The sequence below is a fragment of the Nelusetta ayraudi genome, unplaced genomic scaffold, assembly GCF_046127955.1.
Source record: "Nelusetta ayraudi isolate G7.1 ecotype Tasmania unplaced genomic scaffold, CSIRO-AGI_Nayr_v1 ptg000151l, whole genome shotgun sequence".
In the NCBI taxonomy this organism is placed as follows: Eukaryota; Metazoa; Chordata; class Actinopteri; order Tetraodontiformes; family Monacanthidae; genus Nelusetta; species Nelusetta ayraudi.
This window is the reverse complement of record NW_027466201.1, coordinates 1476056-1499749: the sequence shown is the minus strand read 5'-3', so window position 1 is coordinate 1499749 and position 23694 is coordinate 1476056. Positions and strand designations below refer to the sequence as shown.

The window sequence follows — 23694 nt, the reverse complement described above, 5'->3', positions numbered from 1 at the left end:
AAATTCTGAGTGCATATAAACAGCAATGGTTGACAAAGACAAAACAGTTGTGAAAAGTGATGGACTTCAAAAAAGGTGTAATAAATGCTGGGTTGAAAAGAAAACTGTAAATAAATCGCACAACAGTCGATTTTTCAGCCCCTGACATCTTTAACCTTAAAACTAGTCAACCTCTATTTACAAGCTTTCCATCAAACACACTGTATCCCTGCGCAGCGCCGACGCCAGGGGCTTTCATTGTCATGCTAATGGAACCAGGAGACATAGCGCTAGGTGGTAACATTAATAAATGGTAATATCATGTCTTATTATACCGGACTTCCTTTTGTTATCGGAAAACCCCGCGGCAGGAATATCAAATCGTGTTACGATAAACGACTGGGATTAGCGTGCGTGCTATGTTTTGGCATGAGAATAAAAAAATAAAAAAATCCAACAATGCTTAATCTCTCCCCAGCGCAATGTCCGCAAATTCGCGATACTTTAATCCAAAACCAGTGACAGATTAAATAAATATGAAACCGATTCTTATGTCTGGCGCGAGCATGGCAATTATAAATTCTATTCAGGTATAATAGAGGGGAGCCTACACCCCCTCCCACCCCCCCAGGAAGTCACAGTATGACCTACCTCCAACATTTCCTCTATATCACGAGGAGCAAGAGCCTGCTGAAGGAGAGAGGCCAGCACGACAAGCACAGGGAAACAGTGGACAGACAGACAGACGAGGAGAGAAACAAAGAGAGGTGTGCAACAGGGACATGGACAACACACACGCTGATCAGTACAAGTACCACTAGTTTGTTTGTTTGCTTGTTAGTTTGAGGAAGTTCCCCACAGTGTTGAATGCAGCTTTTTTTTTACAAAGACTTTAGTACATTTTCGTTAATGGCAAATTTTGGTTTAAGGTCATACGAATTAAAGAAACAATTGAACTTAATGTGACTTATTTAGCTTATTTTGCCGAAGCAGTTGCTTCTTGTTTCTGGGAGCATGTCATTAATTATCTGACAACCACTTAAGTCAACCTTTGCACAGCAAGTGTATCAATTAGACTTATGCTCTGGAATCTTACATGCCAACCGTCAATAGAAAGAAAAATCTATAGCTGCAATAGATTAACCAATCAGTTTTGATGGAGCAGTGATACAATCAGGAGGCAATTGAGCAGGTGCATTCCATTTACCTCAGAAGTCGGAGCGAGTTCAGAATTATGTCATATTTGTCGATAGTTCAACAAGATAGACACAAGATAGACACGTGTGTTGTTGTCATTAGGCTTGCTAGCCCATAAGCACACAGAACAGCAAAAGAGTTTAAGCATTAGCTGCTTCTGGACAGTGGCGCAGGGCAGCTTATCGGAACTCTCAGAACTAGCAGCTCTTCTTGACGAACAACAATGTTCAGCTTTACACTTGACTTGCATCGGAGTATGCAGTATGCAGTATGACAACAAATATGACTGGTCCACCTCAATGTGACGGACTGAATGTTTCAAACTGATCAAAAAGCTTCCAATTATTGAACTTCCAAATGACTTCTATTGGGTCTTTATCTTCTGGTAGATGCATGAGATCAAGTTCAATTTTGAAAAAGCTCCATCTGATTTGCCAGGAGACGTCTTTAGAGAGCTCCGATCATGACATGAATTTTACGCCGACAACAATAAAGCAAAGACATAGTGACATCTCCACAAATGAATGGGGTTTGGCACGCTAGCAGTGGCAGCTCGGGTTACGAACGAGGACAATGGACGGCCTTTGCAGACAAAGAGTGGAGTGACAGCCGGTTACCTCTTCATCTTGCTGCCCGTCCAAGTCGCTCTGCTTTCGGTCGGGGTGATGCCTCAGAAACTGGGCAACGTACGTCATGATGGATTTCTCATCCGGCTTGTCTACGTCAACATCTACGGAGGGACAAACTGAATCAATCACACCATCTACCAGGTTCCGGCCAACCGCATGTCGTTTCTTGTCACGGAAAAATTGACAGGCAGTCGCAGGAACGGCAAAATCAAATTGAAAACCATAATATTAATTTATTCCCGAAAATGTATGTATTGTGTATTGAAAAAAAAGTCTAGGACCAGCGCTAATTTTGAGATTCCACCATGGTGAATCTCACGCCTTAATGGACCTTAATTATTCTGGTGTCAGGCTGGATTTGTCAGGGTTCACAGTGAAGGGCAGGCGTGAAGTGGGGCAAATGGCGTTTGGATGGCACTGAGGTGCACATCTGATGCCGCCATAGATGAGACACGACTGGAATCAGCCGCTTGAATAAAAGGGAACAGCTACGATCAAGAGCGATTCCAGTGGTTAAGACGAAGTGTTTTTACAACAAGTCTCCTGTTTTAGCTGCCGACCCCTCAACTCGACCGTGTGTGAGAATGTGGCTATGAGAATGGAAATTCACCGTCAGGGTCAAGAAGCTGCGGAATGCCAAGCTCCGTCTCCGCCAATAGGAAGGCCTCCTGCAGATTTTCTTTGTTTGGCCTCCCGCATACCCGCTCCATGTCGACAACGTTGGGCCGAAGGGCGTGGATGACTGCAAAGAATGCCAACCCCGTCCGCCAGCTGGGGCCAAAGTCCTTTACTGCAATTCCCAGACGTCTGGAAGGAGCAGAGCATTAAAATATGTTAAAAAAAAAAAAAATACAATAGAAAATTGATATTTCTGCCGGATTTGTCCAGTATTCTGATTAAAAGAAGCTGCTGTAGCTGTTCTATACTTGGTTGCGTTGTGCTGGACCCATCTGAGCAGGGCCTTTCTGGCGCCACCCTGCAGGGGAGGAGGGGGTTTCCTTTTGACAGGTGGGCTGGTGGTCTCTGTGCTGCTGGTGGAGCTGTCCAGTGAAGAGGTGCTGTTGTATATGGCCTGGAGTGCTGGCAGGCTACTGGTCAGCTCCTCAATCTGAATAGGATAGAAACACAACAGAGTGAAGGCTGCCGAGCGCAACAAAGGCCCCGTTTTCTTTTGTAGCATAATTATAAGAGGAGAGAAGCTCTTCACTTAGACATGAGGGAGTTCTTTTATTGCTTTGGTGCCGGCGCTTCCCCTGTTTTGGCTTTATTTTTGGTGGTAGTTTCGAACAAAAAATGAAAACATGTTGTCTTTAAAAAAAATGACATATTTAGTGCTGTTACACTTGTTATACTCGTTTAGTTTGCGTACTTTTGTTTTGAAAAATCTTTTTTTTTTTTTATTATGTACACTACCAGTCACTCATGCAATTTGTTTTTTTTTTATCTTTCGACACTGAAGACATCAAATATATGAGCAAAATATATATTTAATTGTGCAGCATTTAAAAACATTAAATAACTCTAAATATGCTTTTTATGAAAGGTGGCTATTTTGAAGAATTTAGATATAAAGAGGGCGTGTCCAAACTTTGGACTGGTCGTGTATAATGCATTGGCTTGGTGCATCGGCCTACATCACTTTCATAGGTGTTGGGATTCATGGAAATCAAACGCTTACCTGGAAATAGAGTATGATGGTCCACATCAAGCCCAGCACAATCGCTGGCCGTCCATCCACAATATCCGTGGAGTTAATGTTCACCAGCTTGATCTGGGTCAGAAATAATAATATCTGATATTTTAGTGCGTTAAAAGAGCGCAATCCCGACTCAGATCGCAATAAAACTCCCGGTATTGCCTTTTTGTAATCTCAGACATGCGGATTAAGTCCAGACCATCTTTCTATCTGCTCCCAGACATGTGTTTACACAAAATTAACAATATACAGCGTGAGCATAATCCTCAGGACTGGCGGGATGCTGCGATCAGACCACATCTATTCCATGCAGTGAACAAATAAGAGGGGCTACAGCATGAATACTGACCGGAGATCCTCTGTAGGCAGACTGGAGGCGGGCGGGGGGGCAGATAAAGGAGGAGGAAGAAGCAAGGAGAGCAGTTAGAGACACTCTGAATGTGTTTGATTGGAGAGGCAGCACCTCATTGACTGTGAGATAGCGGATACTGGAAGCGTCGCCGAGGCGAGATAACTGGAGTGGCTCGCGGAGAGGAGGGGAGGCGAGATCTATCAACACTGCCCAGGCGACTGGGATTACACCCAGCTGAGATTGACAGGTAGGCAATACAGAGAGCGGAGGGGATGAGAAGAGGGACGGACGAGATGATGATGATGAAGAAGAAAGAAAAACTGAGAGGTGCGTCTGAAGTGATGCGATAAAATAGCCTCGAATCAAAAGAGAGGGCTGTGTTACACACGAGTGTAGCACAACAGATCATCAAGGAAAGATCTGGAGCAGGCCAGAGTGGCGCGTGCAGCCGTGGGGGTTAGAGGCCGATAAGGAGAAATGCAATGCGCGGTTTTCATATTAGAAAACCCAGCAGGTCGTCCCGAGTCGCTCAACGCCACAACATGAGGCGAGGAACGTTGTTACGCCGCACAGTGGCATTCAAGAGTGCCGTAGGTGAGCTGGTGAACACGACAGCTCACACTGAAAGTCGTTGAAAGACGTCAGAGCTGCACTGAGTCCAATCCAAAATCAGAATTAGCATCCTCTCATCAGCCGCGCGCCGCAGCTGCCTTTTCTCAGATGAAAAGTCTGAAATCTTGCTTTTTCTTCTCGCAAAAGCTCCAATCTCAAGCGTATTGAGCCGGCCTTGGCGCTCAATAACCAATCAGCACCCTTTCAGCGGTACCAAAGGGGGAAGGAACAGCTGCGAGCTGCCTTCGAGAGCGAGCCGAGTTGCTGCAGAAGAGATGAGCATGTAGAGCAGCAGCAGTTTTATGTGAGCCAAAAAAATGTTTTTTACATTCGAAAAGGACCAGGAAATTACGATGAAGGCATTTTTTACTTCAGCCCCAAAGCGACTTTTGCAAAGATTTTGTTCACAAATGACCACATGGCAGTGAGACACTTCTGGTGTCACAACTCCCTCCTCGCCAGATGGATATGTGAAATAAATCCAGCATATTTGGGAAATGTGTCGCATTGGCGAGTCAGACTATGATTTCATGCGTATTGAGAGAAACCTCTAATTGAACGGGACGTATTAGTACGTCGTAAGCTGCAAATTTCGATACAGACGCATTAATATTGATGCAACATCAAACATTTAATCAGGAAAATGAGCAATTATATTACTGTTGGCAGATCTGGGTGACACGAAATGTAGAAATGTAAAAAAAAAAAAACGTGTGCATGCTCATGTCTGCGATGTGGAGGTGACCAAGAAAAATGTGCACGAAAAAAAAGTAATTCTTGTCTAGACGTTCGTCACATTCTCCCATGGAGAGTATTTACATTTAATAATTCACACACATGAAGATTGGTGAACTCCACACACACACACACACACACACACACACACACACACAGCGGCAAAGTGCCCACTGACGTCTCGTCTCCAGACTGCAGATTACTGATGTGGGATTTACGGTTTTAACCCTGTCACACTTGGGGGAAGACATATCGATGTCCCTGCAGACGCCAGCTAATGCTCACAACTTTATATATGTATATCCAAGGACGAGCTCGGAGCAGTTCTCAGACAGTTTTGCTGTATTTCGCGATGGAGTAAGATGACTGCAAAAATCCACATTGATTAGATTTCTGATGCAAAGACAAAGGGGGAAGGGAATCATCTGATGTAGTTAATGTGAGGACAACAGATGGAAGGAAGAAAACTGGAGACCGTTAATAACTCTCATTTCAAGATACACAGTGCGAGGGAGTGATACATTTAGTACAGTCATGTTTATTTTTGCTGGCAGTCAACCGAATAGACAAAGACCAATCTGGTAAATACGAAACAAGCTAACTTGTTTTCGCTTTTTCTTTTGGACAACAAATGTGTACAGGTTTTGCTGAAGTAATAAATGTTGAATGAGGGTGCGGGGGTGGGGAGGTGGAGGGTGGGCAGTGTGGTGTCGGTGGAGATGGTGGGGAGGAAAGAGGTCACGCGGGGTCAGGATTTGTTGTTTATAGCCACGAGGCAGCAGCTGAGCACAGAGGACGGCAGAGAGAGGGGGTAGAAAAAGGGAGGGGGAAAAAAAACAAAAGGAGGATGAGAAGGCGGTGAACTCTTACCTTCCGGCCCTCGAGGAAGTTGAGAGCCGTACCGATGTTGGCAACCCAGTGGATCCTCTTTAGCTTCTTACCCTGCTCACAGGGCTGGAGGGGAAAGAGGGAACAAAGGGTTGTTGTTTTTTTTGGAGCGGAGAAAAGAAAAAGCCGGGATGAACAATGTACATGTGCAAAATAGCAACGGCAACGCCACCATTGCTAATAAAGGTGAAAAAGATATTTCAAAAACATAAAGATGGAGCAGAATGGAATTAAACAAATCAGAGCTGTGGGGGTCGAATCAGAGCTTTGTTTGAAAATAAACATCAGATCAATAGGACGTTAACAAAGTCGCCCTCGGGCAATATTGGCAGAGTCAAATCCTCAAGATGTGTACGTGTGTAGATGTGTGCACTTGTTTTGGCCTGTAATGTGCGTGCGAATCCGAGCAATGATCCGCGCTTGTTAATCTGGGATTTTCGATTCCGTTCAAACACCCCAATACAAGCCGATCAATGAGCCTCTCCCAATGTCGGGAGAGCTCGCTTCACACGCGGTGCATTGCAACCGCAGCTCAGCAAAGTCATCAGGCACCAGTTTAGGCAATGGAATAAACTGGTGTAGACCAAAGATTCGCTCATTTGACTGTTCGCGCTCAAATTTGAGTGTAAAACTTACCAGTTTTTGGCCGGAGAGGACTTCCAGAAGGGCCAGTAGTATCACGCCATCCTTGATGTCCTCAAATAGGTCTGTCACCACTAGGGGTGGGACGCGCTGGAAGACGAAGCAAACCAACCCTCAGCACTTCGTTGTGAAATGCATTTGAGATATTATGCAAAACGGGATAACTAAGATTTAAGATTTACTGGAAAACTAATAGTCTGGTACCTGGGCATAATTAGCTAAGCTTAGCAACTGGCTGTTGACATAAACACTGCATGCCATAAACTCACACAAAGCCGTCTCAGCATTCCAGGAATGCAACAAGCCCAGGATTTAAGTCTTAATACCCCAGAAAAATACGTGAACCATCGGGGCAAAAAGTACTTTTGAACTTTATCCGCCTGTAAGCGGCACCGTGCCTAAAGAAGCCCCCCAAAAAATAAAATGCATAACAGTGTAAGATGTTAATTTAAACTTGTGAACATGGATAAAGGAAATCCTCATCAAAAAAGAAAAATCCCTGTGTCCCCTAAAAGAGTTTGGTGGTGCCAAATATTACTGACAGCTGAAGTCAGCTATAAGAAGGGGCTCAGCGGGCTCTGAATGGGGTCCCCCCAAATCCTAAAATATGCTGATGATTTCAAACTGTATCCCTCTTCCTTCCCTGACCTGACACAGACTTCCAGACTCGGGGAAATCCACATATCTCTATTTCTTTTCCCCGGCAGCGCACATCAAGGATTTCTCCTAAAGCACAGTCACATGCCGCAGCCGAGGAGAGGTTTTAGGAGCATTCAGACGAGCACACCATTCACAGGAAGATTAGCAGGGGGAGTGGTGGAGAAAAGGGGAGGCGGCCGAGGAGACGACTGCGTGTGTGTGTGTGCGTGCGCGCGTGCGTCGGCGCTAGCACATGCTAGCGGAGGGAAGGGAGGGTGGGGTAGCGGAGAGGAGCACGCAGAACCCCCACGACGTTGGGGATTCATGAGAGGGGTATAATTGAGTAGCGAGCGGGAGGCAGCGGGGAAAATGATCGAAGGCGCACACACACAAAAAAAAAGAAAGGCGACACAAACCTCACGTCTTTCAAAATTAATTAGCAACTACAGTCGCTCTCGCCGCTAATCCCTCCTCTAATGTCATTTCATGGCTTGGATATTAGAATACACTGTCGGCACTTGTGGCCCTATCCGAAAGTGAGGGAAGAAACACTTACTCGGAGTCGTCACTTCAAAAGCATAAATTAAACCATAGGCTAATTGAAGCTGAATTTACCTATTTGTTCATTAAAATCCTAAAGCTAATGAGGAAATTTCGGGCTAATTGCAAAATAAGAAAGTCATACCCACTTCCTTTGCTCAGCTGCATGAGCTAAAAAAAAATAAATCAAGGGCTTAATGAGCTAATTACATACGAGTGTCTGGGCCTTAATTGATTGTGAGCAGAGGAGTTTCGGGACGTGCGTCTGTCGGCGCTCTCATGTTATTCCCCCGATGCACTTGACACGTTGGACTGGGATAGATCAACAGCATGGAAGACGGTGGGAGGGGCAGAGACAAAGAGGACACTGAAGGATTTCACTTTGAATTGCAATACGGACACCAGATGTCCATTATCTTTGAGATCTTTTGGAGGCGCACATACTCATTTTGTCAGAAAAGCTATTATTAAACTTAGGTCTGATCAAAAATAAACTTTGTCCCTTGCGGATTCTTTTGGCTGAAGGAAGTCAAGGCTTCACAGGGAATGGCCCAGACAATAACTGTCTGTCTGTGAGGACTTAGAGCTGCATTTCAAAGCTTTGAATGCTGATGCAGTAAATTGACAGGGCACACATTCTATTTGAAATCATCTCTACATTTACCAAAGCACTTGATCTCGCAATAATTACAGGATAACTTTGTCTTTGCAATTTTTCTTCAAAAAACAAATTCTCAGAAACTCTATTCATTTATTTGACCATGTATGGCAGCTGGATTGCCAAGGTCCTAAATCTTGCATCTTCCACCAAATTTGGTCCTGGTGGTGCGATTAGCAGAGATGCAGCACTGGGAGCAGTTCAACCTGAACTGAATGGCATTTTTGCAAGAACAAAGAATGGCTTTTATCGGTGAAAAAATGTTTTTGCACAGCAATTTGGGGGTGTTGACATTTGTATTTTAATCATTTGAATCAATAGAAAGTCTTCTACTGTTACCAACCTGCATTTCTGGCAATAAAAGTCTAATTGGTCCAGTGATTGATTGAGTCATTGGCAGGTGGTTCAATTTTGCACTCCCTTCCCAACATGTTAGATGGGCTTTTCAACAGATGAGCTAAATAAAGGTTTTTAAGAAACTAGCTGCAGCAATAAATAACGGAAAAGTCAAGCCAGCGGCAACAAAAAAGGCTAAGAGGGGTCACGACGATAGTTGGTGGGATTTATCCCCTTTGGACAATCCAGACGAGTGCATTTGAGGGAATGCAAGGAAATAAGAGGGAGACTGACTGCGACTATGCACAGCGGAGAAGAAAATCCAAGGTCACAAGCTCAGTTTGAAAATCGAAAGTTGGGAAATTACCGGGAAAAAAATAGAAAATCCCCCTTGCAGTTAAAATGCTTCTGGTGCTGCATTTAAATGAGATGACATCCATCCAACCTCTCTGCCCCTCAAAGAAGAGGGATGGGAGTTTATGAGGGTGGTGCGAAGGCAAGGGGGAGGCGGTGGTGGTGGTGGGTGGGGGGAGTCACTTTACTGGTGCTGTAATCTCCAAGAACACTTGCTTCAGTGATTGCTTTACCAAAGCTGTTTGCGTGGAGAGTGGCGGCGCGAGGATGAGAGCCTCGCTGCTCGCAACGGCCGCCGCGCAATTAAGCTTTAACCCTCTCAGAGAGGATTTGTCAAAATTGAAACTTGGTGGCCGCTCACTGAAATGCCTCTTTTTTTCTCTCTCTCTCTCTCTACGGCATTCTGGGATGCAACTTTGAAGCCTGCAACTCTTCCATAAAAAAAAAAAAAAAAAATGAAATTGTATCATCCCTGGCAATAATTTTCGCTCTCCGGACTCTGAACACTCCACCACTCTGCCACGCTTGCCTCACATTTTCGGTCTCTAACCGGTGCCCTAACCTGGCGAGCTGCTTCATGAAACGAGAGTCATTAATCGTCTGTATAAATTACCAGATCCAATGCACTCTCTAATAGAAAGTCATTGTCGGAGCTCGTATAAGACCCCTTTTGTTGTACCTGTGGAGTGGAAAAAAAGGTAAAAAATGGGGGGTTGGTTGGGGAGTCAGAAGAGAAAGGAAGCCCTCATGCCATGTCTCAACTCACCTAACGATTAATCACATTCCTTGAGGCACTGAATTAAAGACCTGTGATAACTGGAGTGGCCTAATCATCTGCATAGCCGAGGGCATGATCTATCCTTCGGAGAGCCGAGCTAAACCAACTGTTAAAGCCTCTCCCCTCTCCTGATCCCCCTGTCTGTCTCCCGCACACATCTTTTGCCTTTTTGCCTGACGTGTCGTTTTGAACACTCAGAGTTGTTTTTATTGCTTTTTTTCATTATTCCTAACGGTATACCGTTTTGGCAGTTGGTATTTTCAAGTGGCTCACCTAAGTCCCTCTCCTTGATTGAAAAAAAGGGGGGGGGAAAGAATCTCCCCAGCCTGCTGATTTGACATTTTGGCTTTACCCATCAGAGGAAAATCTGAGCGAGGGCCAGAGACCGAGACATTTCTGAAGACAACCACTGGACGATCAGTGTCACTATGGCAACGTCAGGCGCAACTTGAGAGAGTCAAGCCCTTTCGTAATGGTGTGTGAAAAATGGCATCGGCTAATTTGATCAAATAGGTAGAGTGCGGCGTGGGGAACAAACAATCGTATCACGCCTGGAAGGAACCGGGACAGTATGACTGATCTATTGATGAAGTGAATCACGTAATTAGAGTCAGTGTAATGGATTGCAATGAGTTTTTCTGAATCTTTATGAGGCCACATTGTTGTGTCGCGCTTCGGTTTTCGGGTTTTTGGAGTTCTCAAATCCAGAATTGCAGTTGCTTTTTCCCACTGCTTTGTTTCCTATTACATATCACTACACAACCCCTCTGCTGCATGGTGATGACTTAATAAATAAACTATGTGCCAACCTTAAACCCTATCAGAAATTCGGGCCATTCAAGTGTTGGCCCGTGAGTGTGTGTGTGTGTGTGTGTGTGTAATTTTCTGCTGGCACGATCCCGAGACATGATGGTTTATGTTACGTCAAGGTTTATTCCCACTAGGGTGCCTTTCAAATGAATTTTCTGCTCCGCATCACAGCGGTTCAAGGCCCCCACAGCTGTCCTAATCAGATGGGAATCCTTGAGAGGAATGTCACAGATATGAAATAGCACTTAATTGTGTCGGACTTTGCCATATTAGCCTTGTCTACACACATTTCTGACATTCTGTTTAGACTGCGGTAAATAAATACAAACAATGATCCCACTCTAAGCACCTCCGTCAAATTTTATTGTCTGGTATGAATTTAAAATATGATGTATCCCAGGGGTAAATTGGGAGCAATACATGAACAGAAAAATCTTATCCCAAGCAATCTAAATTGGCCCACATTGAGATAAAGAGTGTAAATTACAAACAGTGGCCGGCAGGGGGGATAAAAAACGGATATGTATCACACGATGCAGTAATGTGAATGTAATAACTGGAGTCAGAGTAAATCCTTGCTACAAGCTATGAGACCTGACAAAATAAGGGGGGGTTGGGGGGGGGGATAAGAAAGGCATGCGAGAAAGAATGAGCGTGTGCGAGGTCTTAGCTGGCACAGTCAGTCCCATGACCAGCTCGGCAGGGTTTTTTGGGAGCCAAGTCACATGAGGCATGGAGGAGCAACACAACTGGAAGCGGCGGGGTGGGGAAGTTTTCCAACACCAACAAACACCGGGGCCTGTGTTTGTGTTCAGGGACAATACAATGGCTGGCAGTTAGCAGTGGGAGTAGAGACAGGCTCTCTTACCTTTGCCAAGTGGGAGTTGATCCATTTTGTGAATGTCCTTTTCTGCACGGCCTCCTGCTCATCTGTAAATCAGAGGCTCACAGCGTCAGTCGCATGCAAAAAAAACAACAAAAAAACCAAAAAAAAACTAAACAATGCACAATCTTTTCATTGTTTATTGTCATCTGAGCCGATCTGGAGCGCGCGGCTTCAAAGCACCGGTAATTTACCTTTGATATTGTTTTGTAACGCGCACGAAGACAGACATGGCAAATAATAGATAATGATGATAAAATTTGAGAGCGTTTGACATTTGAAAATGTCATTTTCACGAGCTGGACTCCCCTTAGTGTGGACAGAAAATCCTGCTCTCGACAATGACCTTTGGATGATGGAAGAGCTGTGATTTTTTTTATTTTTTTTATTCCGATACGATGACCTCTACCTCGGTTTATAAAAAAGTCTGGATCATTGCAGGCTCGCAATTCCTGGCAAGAACACTGCCTCGTGGAATAACGATCCAACAACCTTAATCTGAATTTGCAGATTTACCTACATAAAAGGGGGAGGGGATGCCACTGGTCTGAACGGAGACAAATTTAATTAGGCAAAAGCACAATCAATAGCATAGATGTCTGTGGAAGATGTTGCCTAAAAAGCCACTAAATTAAATGGGAGGGAGACATAAATCAGGCAAAAACAATAATGCAAATGTGGAAGCAAGCGCAAAGTGCAAACACTGGCACTTGCAGAGACAAAAGCAAATACTGATGTAGTTTTTGGAATAAATATGTCCTAAAGAGCTTTTTTATTGAAAGCACAATACTTTCGCAGCGTAACTCACCATGTTTGTTGTGAGAAGATTACATTTCTAAATTATCACTGATCCATCTTGCCAACCTTAAAAAAAAAAAAGCGTGATTGGGACCCCAGGAAGACTAGCAGTCCCCTAGACGTTAGCTAATGGGGATCCATTAAATAAACAAATAAATAAATAGTTTTAGGCTCCTCTAACCAATCAGCTACATTTTCACTCTGGTAAAACTGTGGCATGAAACACCAGAGACAGAGAAACAAGATAAACAGGAAATGAATGCAAAGGTAGCTGCTGCTCACACGACAAATCGTAGATGGAGTTGCAGTTTTATCAGAACTGCGTGTATCAGACATTTTTTTGTAACATCAAAAGAAGAACTAAGACAGGCAGTAAAGGTGAGTCTTGATTAGCGCAATGCTTCACATTAACTCCTCAGTGGCTTAAGCAAGAGTTTAGCTGAAACCAGCAATACCAATTCTCGCCACTGGGTGATGACGCAAGGCTGATGTCACCACTCACACCAATAGGAAGCCTTTTTGGCAATGTGGCTGAACCATGGATGTATTATAAGAATTGGATACAGGACTGGCAATGTGGCCGCGTGCCGGTTTTTCCCAGTGGCCACTCAAGGTACTGCATGAAAAAAAATCCCATGGGCCCAAAAACTTTCCTCATAGACCGGAATCCAAAAGTAAAGTGCTTTAAAACGGCTGACAGGACGACTGTGATCTGAAACGTGGTTCATAACAAATATTTCTATTGTATATTTTTCACTTATGGTCTTTTGGTGAAATGATAAAGGCCAGTAAATCTGGGGCTGGGCTGAACTGGTATATAAAAAAAAAAAAGGTCTGACTGATGTGCTCTAATAGATCTAAGAGTGCCGACAGAAAGACAGACAGTTCACGTGATAACCTTCCAAGTTTGCCTCCGCTGTACGAACACCTTCCGATGGGTCCTTTCCCAGATTGACGCAGGCACTCAAAGGATTTTTGGAAGCGTTGCCAATGCACAAAACACAAATTCCGCAGCCAACTTGGTGCACGGCGTTTGGAATGTGTGCAGGTTTCAAACGGTGGAGGGACGTCTGGCACCGGCTCGCGCTGCAGCAACATAAGATATGCTGACGGTTTGATTACACTCAAGTCGGTTAGTGTGTCAGTAGGTGGCGGTGGGCAGGTGCAAGCATCAAGGGTGGGTGTGTGTGTGTGTGTGTGGGTGTGGGTGTGTAGTGTGTATCCATACATAATGCAGAGACATTCCCACATAGTCATACGTGCCACTGGGCAAGCGCCACCTTCTCGAAATTAATCTCATGATTGGTTCCGGCTGTAATCAAATATTGATAGCCAGTCATATTGGATGGGAGAGGGAAAGATACCACACCCCCCCCCCCCCCCCGCGCCCCCCCCCCCCGACTCCCCACCATCGGCGTGGCGGCCGAGAGCGCGTCTGCACCAGCGCGGTGCCAGCCTTGCCGGCTTCAGGGACGAGGTGACTTTGAACTGCGCGCGCACAACAGCGCACTGGCTCGCACACGCGTGCAAGCGTCCATCGAACGTGCGCGAAACAGCACACTCGCCGCAACCAGACGTTGCAGAAGCCAGAGAACCGTCCAGGCTGCTGCTGGGGTGTGACACGAGTGATATCGCGCGCGCGCGCACACACACACACACACACACACACACACAAACACACAAAACCTAAATTAACCCTCCAAAATCTGCTTTAAAAATCACCAAATGTGAGGCAAATCTGCAAACTTGTGCATACGTATCAAAGATCAGCGACTCTGTCTTCCTCCTTCAGTGAATGCAATGGGGATAAAAAAAATTCCACATGTCAGAGTTACGCCTCTACTGCCGTGGAATCTTGTCTTTTTTCAGACTGCATGCCACTCAGACTGTCTGCCTCCAGACCCAGAGGAGACACAGACGGGCATCCCGCCACGGGGTCAAACAGAGAGATTAGAAATCAAACATCTGACAGTCCACCTGCTGGGCTGTGACACACACACACACACACACACACACACACACACACACAGAGACTTCACCTGCTGCGGTGAAGTCACAGCTCGGCGAAGGTTTACAGTCAACAGTCAACGAGGGAAACGCAGGGCACAAAATGATGCACACAGCGCATGCAGTTTTCACACTGCGGTGCCATGCTGCATCACCGAAAACACACACACACACACACACACACACACACACACACACACACACACACACACACACACACACACACACACACACCTGCCCCTCTGTTTCTCACACTGCACACTCACCACGCAGGTAGCGGTAGAACCCTGTCACCAGGTTCAGGGGTGTGTTCTTTTTCGGGGAGCCTTCGCCCGCCGCTCGCAGCGCCATCCTGTGCCCGGGAGAGAATTCCTCGATCGCCACCTGTTCTCACGGTGGGGGGACGGCGACGGGAACATCCAGCGGCAGCCGGCAAGGGGCGAAGGAGGGAGACGATGCACTTGCCCTTGCTCCTGCCCTTGCTGTCTCACTAAAAGGGGGGGGGGGGGGCTGGAAACTGTTGCACCTGCCCGGAGCCCGTTTTCCTTTATCCTAAGTCTGGCCGTCCTGCGTCCCCGTCCTGCGGTAACAGTCTGCAGACTCAGCCGGACTCCAGCCCGCTGAGCAGCATGGGAGTGCGGCGTGAGAGTACGTGCGATGCAAAGTCTGCGCACGTGTGCGTGTGTGTGCGCACGCACGCGCGAGTGTGTGAGTGTGTGACAGCAGCACAGTGCCGGCTTGCCTCAGCATCAATCTGTCTTGCTTAGTCCTTGTCTGCCCCTCCCTCCCTCCCTCCCTCCCTGTCTCTCTCTCTCTCTCTCTCTTTTCGATCTCCAACACTCCCCGTGCCGGTCTTTCCCTCCCACGTTCCCCACTCTTCCACTCTCCCTCTCTCTTAATTTCTCACTGTGGGCTGCGGGAACAATCCGCTTCCCTCCGCCGGGCGGCCAATGGGAGCGCGTGAGAATGGGTGACGTCACAGCAGCCCCCATCCTGGGGTGGAGAGTGAGTTAGGAGAGGTGGGGGCGAGGGAGGAGGGTGGGACGGCGCAGACCGTTTAGCAGGTTAGGAGAGCAGGAGGAGGAGGAGGAGGAGGAGGAGGGAAAAAAAAGGAGCAATTTAACGAGATCACACGCAGGCAGACGCTCTAAAACCCGGTGGTTTGGGATGCAAAGGATTCGCCGAGTGTTGCCGGAGCTCGGAGGCTCTGCGGCTTTCTTCGAGTGCAAGGAGCCTGCGGGGCGGCAGACTATCACCGGCAGCGCTCCCGTCTTTTCAAAAGGGTTCCCCCGCTTTCATCGCGCACACCTGCGCCGTTTTTTTTTTTTTTTTTTTTTGTCTCTCCTGGGAGGCAGGTGCAGAACAGAGAGGAACACCTGAGGTGAAGCTGAGGTGTGAAGTTGCCTCACACTGTGGATGCTTTTAGCCCCGGCTTTTGTTTCAAAACAGTTTATTCGGGGCTGAGCCTCAGCGAAGTCCTGCTCAGATCTGAGCAGGTCTTCGCAAGGCGAAGACTCGATTGTATTTGTAATGTTTATTATTATTAACGGTCCGGCTTCGAACCTCATTTTGACCCCCTTACCAGAAAAAAAAATCAATTAAACCCGCCACATTGGTAGAAACTGGTGAAAAATTGAATAAAATTAAGAGAAAGGCAAAATTCAGCTCTCTAGTGCCCCCTACAGGCGTCCAAAAATTAGAAATAGGCCTAGCTTCCACTAGGAAGGTCGAAAAAATATGGGGGAAAATTCCACGCGTTTGTCTCGTCAAGCCCGACATTTTGTACGCTCTAACTTACGTCGCCCAACAAACAGGAAGTGAGTTATTTACACTTTTTAGTTTTTTTTTTCTTCTTCTTCTAGGAAGGTCGTAGAGACAAGGGGCCAACACCCACGCGTGCGGTCAATCCAGACCTATTTGCTGATATGCTGACCTTTGACCCCAGACAAACCGGAAGTGAGCTATCGTCACTTGTTTGGAAAAGAGTGAAAATACAAGGCTCAGAAAGCGCAAGTCCGACGGGCTTGAAAATTCAGTATGACATAGACTGTACCTTCATTCCACGGAATCATCAAAAAAAAGTGAAATTTTCAAACCGTTTTCGTGCAACGGCCCTCCAAAGTCGACGCACATTGAAAATTTGCATATTGTGCTGTGAAACAGACAAAAGACACAAAACCCGCGCTGGGTTTTTCCGCACACCCTGCAGGCTGGTTGTGCTTGGCGGTTTGTTGTGTACACTGCCACGATATCAACGCGAACCACGCCAGCAATCAAGGAGACTTGGTGAAAGGCATCAGTGGCGCTCGGGCAGATGAGCGACTGACGCCGAACATATAAATGCAATTCAAAACTTCTGAACTTGGATTGACTAGACTACACAACCTTCTGAACAAGCAACTGGCAACCAGTGTTGGCGAGTAATCTATTATGAAGTAATCCTCGACTGTAATTAAACTACTTTTTAAATATTGAAGTCATGTAATGGGATTGCTGTGGCAAAACTGGTAATTATATCGTTATTACTTTGTAATAAGTAATGAGTCTGTTACTTTTCCAAAATATTTCACAAACTGTCTTATTACCCGCAAAATGTCAGAAATTAAGAATAAAGATAGTAACAGTAATTGATTACTTATAAAACAAAGTAGTTAAAAAGGTAATTAGATTACTTTGTAAGGAGTGATCAGTAGTTAGATTACTTTTATGGAGTAATCCCAACAACACTGCTGGCAACTCAGGACTGTTGAGGAGGATCTGCCACCACTTTCAGAATCAGTGCGACACCAAGGTTGGCATTGATATGATTGATATTTGATCTGCTCACTCCTCGCGTGAAGATATCACGTGAAAAAATAAGCAAGCCCTAACCAAAAAAGACGATTTTCCATCCATCCATCCATCCATCTTCTGCCGCTTAAATATATTAATACAGTAAATCATTCTAAAATGAGCAATTGTAGGAAATCGCAGAGAAAACAATGCACGGCTTGAGGAAACCGGTTGTGCAGACAATGGCATTATTGTTCCTTCAGCCACTCCGAACTTGGCATAGGAGACACTCGCAAGTGCTTCCGCGGCTAATATATGCCGCTCGTTCAGTAGCAGCCCCACCCCCCTTTCACGGTTACAGTGATATTATCATGTAAAATGCCGCCGCAGCCTGACATTGACCTCTCCTACTTTTGTGTGCCCGACGCGTATCTCCGTTTCTGTCTGACCTGCTCCCCCTTTCCCTTGCCTTTTTTTTTTTAACTCACACACACACACACACACACACACACACACACACACACACACACACACACACACACCCGTTATATTCTCCACCACCCAAAAACACACACACAAAGGCACAGGATATATGAAAAGCACTGTTGCGCTGCGTCTTTGAAACCACATTCTGAGAGTTTTTTCCGGGGAGGCAATATTGGCACAGAATATCCTGCTGGGTGTGATATCAGCTAAAGGGACCATTTATCATGGGCGTGATTTTCCCCTTTTGTTCCTTGGGCTACCCCCATAAGGGATTTTAATTATGAAAGTCATCAATAACCAATGGCAGCTGTCATCCGCTATCTGTCTGCTGATAATCACATGGCTGACACTCCCTTCCTTTAACAGCCCTGAAACTGGCCTTGGTAGACCTGCTGCCAGCCTATTCCCAGCACCCGTCTTTGAACTGAGTGTGTGTCAATGTCCACTACTGTATGCACAATATATCTGTGTGTGTGTGTGTTTACAGATATTACACACCGAGTATGCGTTCAAAGAAATACTGCTGCAGCTCTTTTTTTTCTTATTTACATATACATTGCCAGCACTTTCACAGTCTGGACCATAAAAATCTTATTTCATGCTAATAGAGAAAATAATCCAAGTATATTCTTATGGCACAGTGGCGGTTTTATAACCAATGTGACTGCTGCAAGAAAAGCAGTTTGCAGTAAAAGATTTATATCAGAGGGTGAAGTACTGCTACTTCCATACAGCATATACAGCAAAGAATAACACTGAAAATGGACAAACATTACTCCTGGAGTTCAAACTATGATTTTTTTTTTCTTTTTTTTAATGTATTTCGTTTGTTTGTCCAAATAGGTAAAAGTCTCAAATGCAAAATGTGATTTCACAATGTAAGTGTTAATTGTATTTCCTGTACTTCAGGCTGCTCTTTGTGACCTCACTGGAACTGTCCAAGGTGCTGAACCTGATGACGAGGATTCGGTTTTGGACATGCGCAGAGAATGCAACAGATAATTTCCCATCATGACTTTCTCGGTACGTTTCAGACAGCTCGTCTTCCTGTTAGCGGCTTCTCCGACTGAAAAACCAGAAGTCTGAACTTCCCCGGAGTGTTCAACCGTTAAGAAAAACAACCCCGGGACAAAATCAAAACAAGGCGAAGAGGATTCATGGGACTTGTTAGACCTCAACCTTGGGACTTGAAAGACAAGAGCAGGTGCGCACCGACGCGCACGGTACGGCGGAGTGAGCGGATGGAGACGGACTCGTCTACGCGACTCCTCCGGGCTGCGGGCCTCGGGAGTGTTCCAGTCGAGGGGGGAGGATGGGGGAGGGGGGGGAGAGGAGGCAGCCTTAAAACACACTGAACCTCAGCCCGTCTGGGTGCCTGATGGAGCCCCTAGGCAGGCCCCGCTGAAACACCTCTCTGAGGCTGTGGAGGGTTAGACTCATGTCAGCAACCTGGCGTTCAAGCCAGGTATGTCGGCAGGGCGCCGGGGGGGGGGGGGGGGGGGGGGCTTCCCGGCGAGAGTAGGAACAACCTCTTTTTCAGCCATTAAAGGAAAAACAAACGGGCGTCCTGCGGGGCTGCAAGATCGCTCGCTCGCTCGCTGCTGCTCGCACACCATCAAATCGCCCTGGGGATGTTTGCGTTTGATTTTCATATTGGCCTCGTAGAGACACAGCGCCACCTAGTGGAGAAGGATTTTGGCAGAGGGAGAGGAGTAGAGGCCAGTGATTTTCAACCACTGTCAGGTGTGCCGTGAAAAATTAACCAGCTTCACTTCAGTGGTCTAAAGAGGAAGAGGTGAGTTTATTTTCCTTCCTCAATCAGAACACCAGCTTGGTGTCCATCTAAAAAGGGGCCCAGGTTTCACTCAGACTACATTGCGATTATTTGGCTAAAAAGTGTCATATTATAATGTCTTGGGATTATTCCAATGTAAAAAAAAAAAAAAAATGTGCCACGGCTTCAAAATACTGGTCTAGCCTGAAGTCTCGCAGCAGACTGCATTGGCAGGGACGCGTCAGGAGAAGAAGGGGAGGCGAGAAAAAAAAATGACCAAGCTTAGCGCTAGCTCTTAAATCGCAGCCTCCCGGATGACCTCGGACGGCGCTGATCTCTTAATCTATTAATGACTCCGCGCCGCAGCAGCCGTGATTGCGGTCTGCCCAGATAAGGACGGGTGCGCCGCACGTACCGCGCAAGGTTACGCCCCGCGCCGGCAGGTATTAATTTAGTAATGCATTCGTTTAATTACGCGATATTATTCAAGCCGGCGGACATAAAATTCAAAGTACAGTAATGTGGAAGAGCAGGGAGACGCCCGTGCCACCTTTCAGATTGCTCCCCCGGCGGACGCGTTCCTTTGTGCGGGCCACACATTAATGGAACGCGTCCACGCTATCATACACTAAATGGGATGGTTCTGTTGTGCGCCAAAGAGGCGCCCCTGTAATTGTTCCATACCACAACGCATTTTACCAGCACTCCCACACGGGTTCGCAATGCACGCCGCCGACGGATGTGAAGTGGTTAAACAGGTTTTTTTGGGGAGGGTTTTTTTTTGGGGGGGAGGGGCTTCCCCCCCTCCAATTTTCTTCCCCCACTTCCTGATATCAGTGCTTCTCTTTCAGCCCAACAATTCCTAATTTAAAAAGGAAAAAAAAGGGGGGAAAAAAGGAAAACCTTCTCCACACTTCCACTGGAGTGCTTTAGCCCTGACACCCAATAACAACCTCCATCACGCCCTCAGAGGTGCCACTCAGCCCTCAAAGGCTCATTCAACCTCTTCACTCACACACACACACACACACACACTAACGCACACGTGCATGCACTCCATTTCCAGCACATTTTTAGCAGTCTCAACATAAGTGCCGAGACGGAAGTCCAAATGCCAGCCCATTAGCATAGCTAATTACATTTCTGTAATAATGACGCCACATTAAAGAGAGTAAGACGGGGGGGGGACAAGTCAAAGTGATTATCAAAACAAGCCCTTTTCCTCTCTCAAGCACCATCAACACCTCTTTCAGCACCAGATGTGCAGAAAAGCATTTTGGGGTTGACAAAAAAATGTCCAAATATCACAGTGTTCATTAAATCCGGGCCACTGATACAGTAATTTCAGCAATTTCGGCACCTGCACCGCTGACACTGATGCGCACACGCATGAAAAGAGCAATGACGAGCGCACGAAGAGCAGGGAACTTATTAGGAAAAGTCGCAAAATAAAAAAAGAGGGTGTTTATAATAACAACAGTTTCGTACTATGGCAAATGTGCTGAGCTAGTGTAGTCTAGCTATAATGTGTGACTTATTTGGTGGTCCATTGTGCAGAGATGCTGAGAGAACACAGATAAGACTGGGCTTTAAAACACTTAAAGGCAAATAATTGCATATACACTAATGCAATTTATCATGAGGACAACTGGGAAAACCAAATGACACTATTTCATCATTCTGATACAAAACAGTGTTTGGTTTTGTATTTTGATTTTTTGACTCTTCTTTGTGTTTTCGCAGCTCAGGAACCAAAAATCAGGAATCCGCATTTACTGACCAGATTGTACATGCGGCTAATTCAAAGGATATATTCTACGGTAGGGAGCCGGGGTCATATCAGTGGCACTAAGAGCATTAGAAAGACTCAATTTGATTTGGAAAAAAAAAAAAAAAAAAGCTTTGTGTTCCCCTGCAGAACGTTCAATGGGGGTGTGTGTGTGTGGGATGACTCTCCGTACGTGTGTGTGTGTGTGTGTGTGAGAGAGAGTGAGAGAGAGTGTGTGTGTTCCTTTCTATGTGCTGGGGAGCGGGAGTGGGTCAGACAGTCTAAGCTCTTTATCCAGGTTCAGTGGCACACCACACATTAGAGGAACAAGTGAAAGGACTGGCGTCAGCATGCTGACTACATCACTGCAGCCCGGGCAGTAAATTCACTTAAAGGTCTCATCTCTCGTCTCTTCATAAAAAAATAAATAAAAAAAACCTAGTAAAATGAAACAGGTTGGAGTGGAGCCAGAATTATCTACAGAACATGGAGCAGACACCAACTTGACCGTAAATGTCCAGCTGGGGGCCACTTTCTGTCGGTGAATTTAATTTAAAGCAGACCTGTTTGGAGCCAGCAGATGCAAGTTCGGCTGCTTTTCTCTGATTGCAACCACTGTTGATGGGATTACTCCATAAAAGTAATCCAACTACTGATTACTCCTTAAAAAGTAATCTAATTACTTCTTTAACTACTTTGTTTCATAAGTAATCAATTACAAATTACTTTAGTTTAAAAAAGATAAAGTAACGAGTCGAGAACGTCTTGTCGCCGCCGTGCTTGTTTTGGTGCGTCGCCACATATCAATGACGTTGCGGGCACGGCTGCATCATCAATCTGCGACATCATTGTTTTCGGTGGTTTTTCTAAATTTCAGACATTTTTAGCTTGCAAAATATTTCAGAAAAGTAATGGAATCATTACTTGATAAAGTAATTATGATAGAATTAGCATTTTAGCCAGAGTAAGCCTGTTACATTACTCTGTTACTAAACAAGCAGTTTAGTTACTGTAGTGGATTACTTAGTAATAGATTACTCGCCAACACTGATTACAACCACCTGTCAGGTTGCCTCGAGTTAAAGATGCTATTTATCTCCTGCTTAGCCTCTCCAAAACCTAAGAATCTTCCTTTTTTTTGTGCGACTTCATGGAACTGCTGGGCTGCTTTTGTGCAACGGAGCCTCGCGGACGTGACATCAGAGGCAGAGACGTCAGCGTGCAACACAACAGGATGCATCATTTTACGGATAAAACATTCCGGCGGTTCGTTTTTCTCGTCAAAGGTCAAAGGTGAGTGAAAAGGGATCACGGTTAATGGTGCTTAATGGCAATTATTATTCTGGATTCGGTTCATCGGCACGCTCGTTCGAATCGCCCCTCCCTGGTCGGGGTAACAGTATCCTCGTGCATCCTCATGTGAATTATAGATGCACAGAAGTGCGGGGGCACTCAATTTAATGTACTCGGACCGATGTAAACGCCCTCGTACTTTGTCCATCTGTTTATCAAACGAATGAGATGGATACGGGAGCCTTCTGAGGGAGCACTTTGATGAATGTCATTGCTATTTTCTGTAAAGGGACGGCGTATTTTAAAAGAGCTGCGGTAAGCCCATCCTGTCTGGTCCTCTAAGCAGATTATAAAGGAAATGGGAATTGCCTATTCACTTTTAACTTGGGTATGCTGAAACCATCTCTTCATCTTGCCCGCTGACCTCTGAGAGGTCAGGGCGCCAAGCGCTTGACCTCCATTTAAAACAGCGGCGCGTGCTGAATGGGCGGCCGGGGGCCAAATTTTCCAAAGTCCCATCACTGTGTGACAGGTGGGGAGGAAAAAGAAGGACGTTTGAGTCTGCGGGTTAAAGATAAGAGACGGCACGAGACTCGGAGCGTCCCAGGCAGCGGCTGAAGGTGTGTTGGGGTCACGGGCTCAGGTGTCGGGGAGGAGGGGGGGTTTGTCTGCGAGGACATTGTTCGGAATGCCCGTCAAACCTATCTGCCGCCTCGATCAGATGCGGGAACGGTGAAAGGGAGCGTATCGTGGCATCACTGCGGCCTGCAGCTGGAATAATAACCCACATTAAACAGGACAGGACAGGACAGGACTCGCATTAAGAAAAATAAAGAGCATCTGCCTTTGGTGGATCTTATGACCGTCGCCCTCTCAGTGAGTTCTCCGGAGGTGCTTTGTGCCGTTTCATGAAATGCAGCTTCTGTTGCATGAAACTGGAGCAACTTGGCTTGAGACACTCAAACATCAGATCAACAGGAAACATCCTGTGAGGATCGTACGCTTCCACATTAACACCCGTGTTCAGATTCATCTTTCATCTCCAGTGGGGGCAATCTCTGTTTAGCC

General features: G+C 46.0%; 1 protein-coding gene across 1 annotated transcript in view; it reads right to left on the bottom strand.

The window, feature by feature from the left end:
- Positions 1 to 23694, bottom strand: part of syne1a (spectrin repeat containing, nuclear envelope 1a) — a 140391-nt gene that overhangs the window by 104809 nt on the left and 11888 nt on the right. The window contains exons 3-9 of the mRNA XM_076013543.1: positions 11714 to 11775; positions 6725 to 6820; positions 6071 to 6154; positions 3484 to 3576; positions 2732 to 2913; positions 2416 to 2612; positions 1794 to 1906 (exon numbers count right to left, since the gene is read on the bottom strand). Of these exons, the coding sequence (XP_075869658.1) occupies positions 1794 to 1906; positions 2416 to 2612; positions 2732 to 2913; positions 3484 to 3576; positions 6071 to 6154; positions 6725 to 6820; positions 11714 to 11775 (827 nt within the window). The remainder of the gene's footprint in view (positions 1 to 1793; positions 1907 to 2415; positions 2613 to 2731; positions 2914 to 3483; positions 3577 to 6070; positions 6155 to 6724; positions 6821 to 11713; positions 11776 to 23694) is intronic.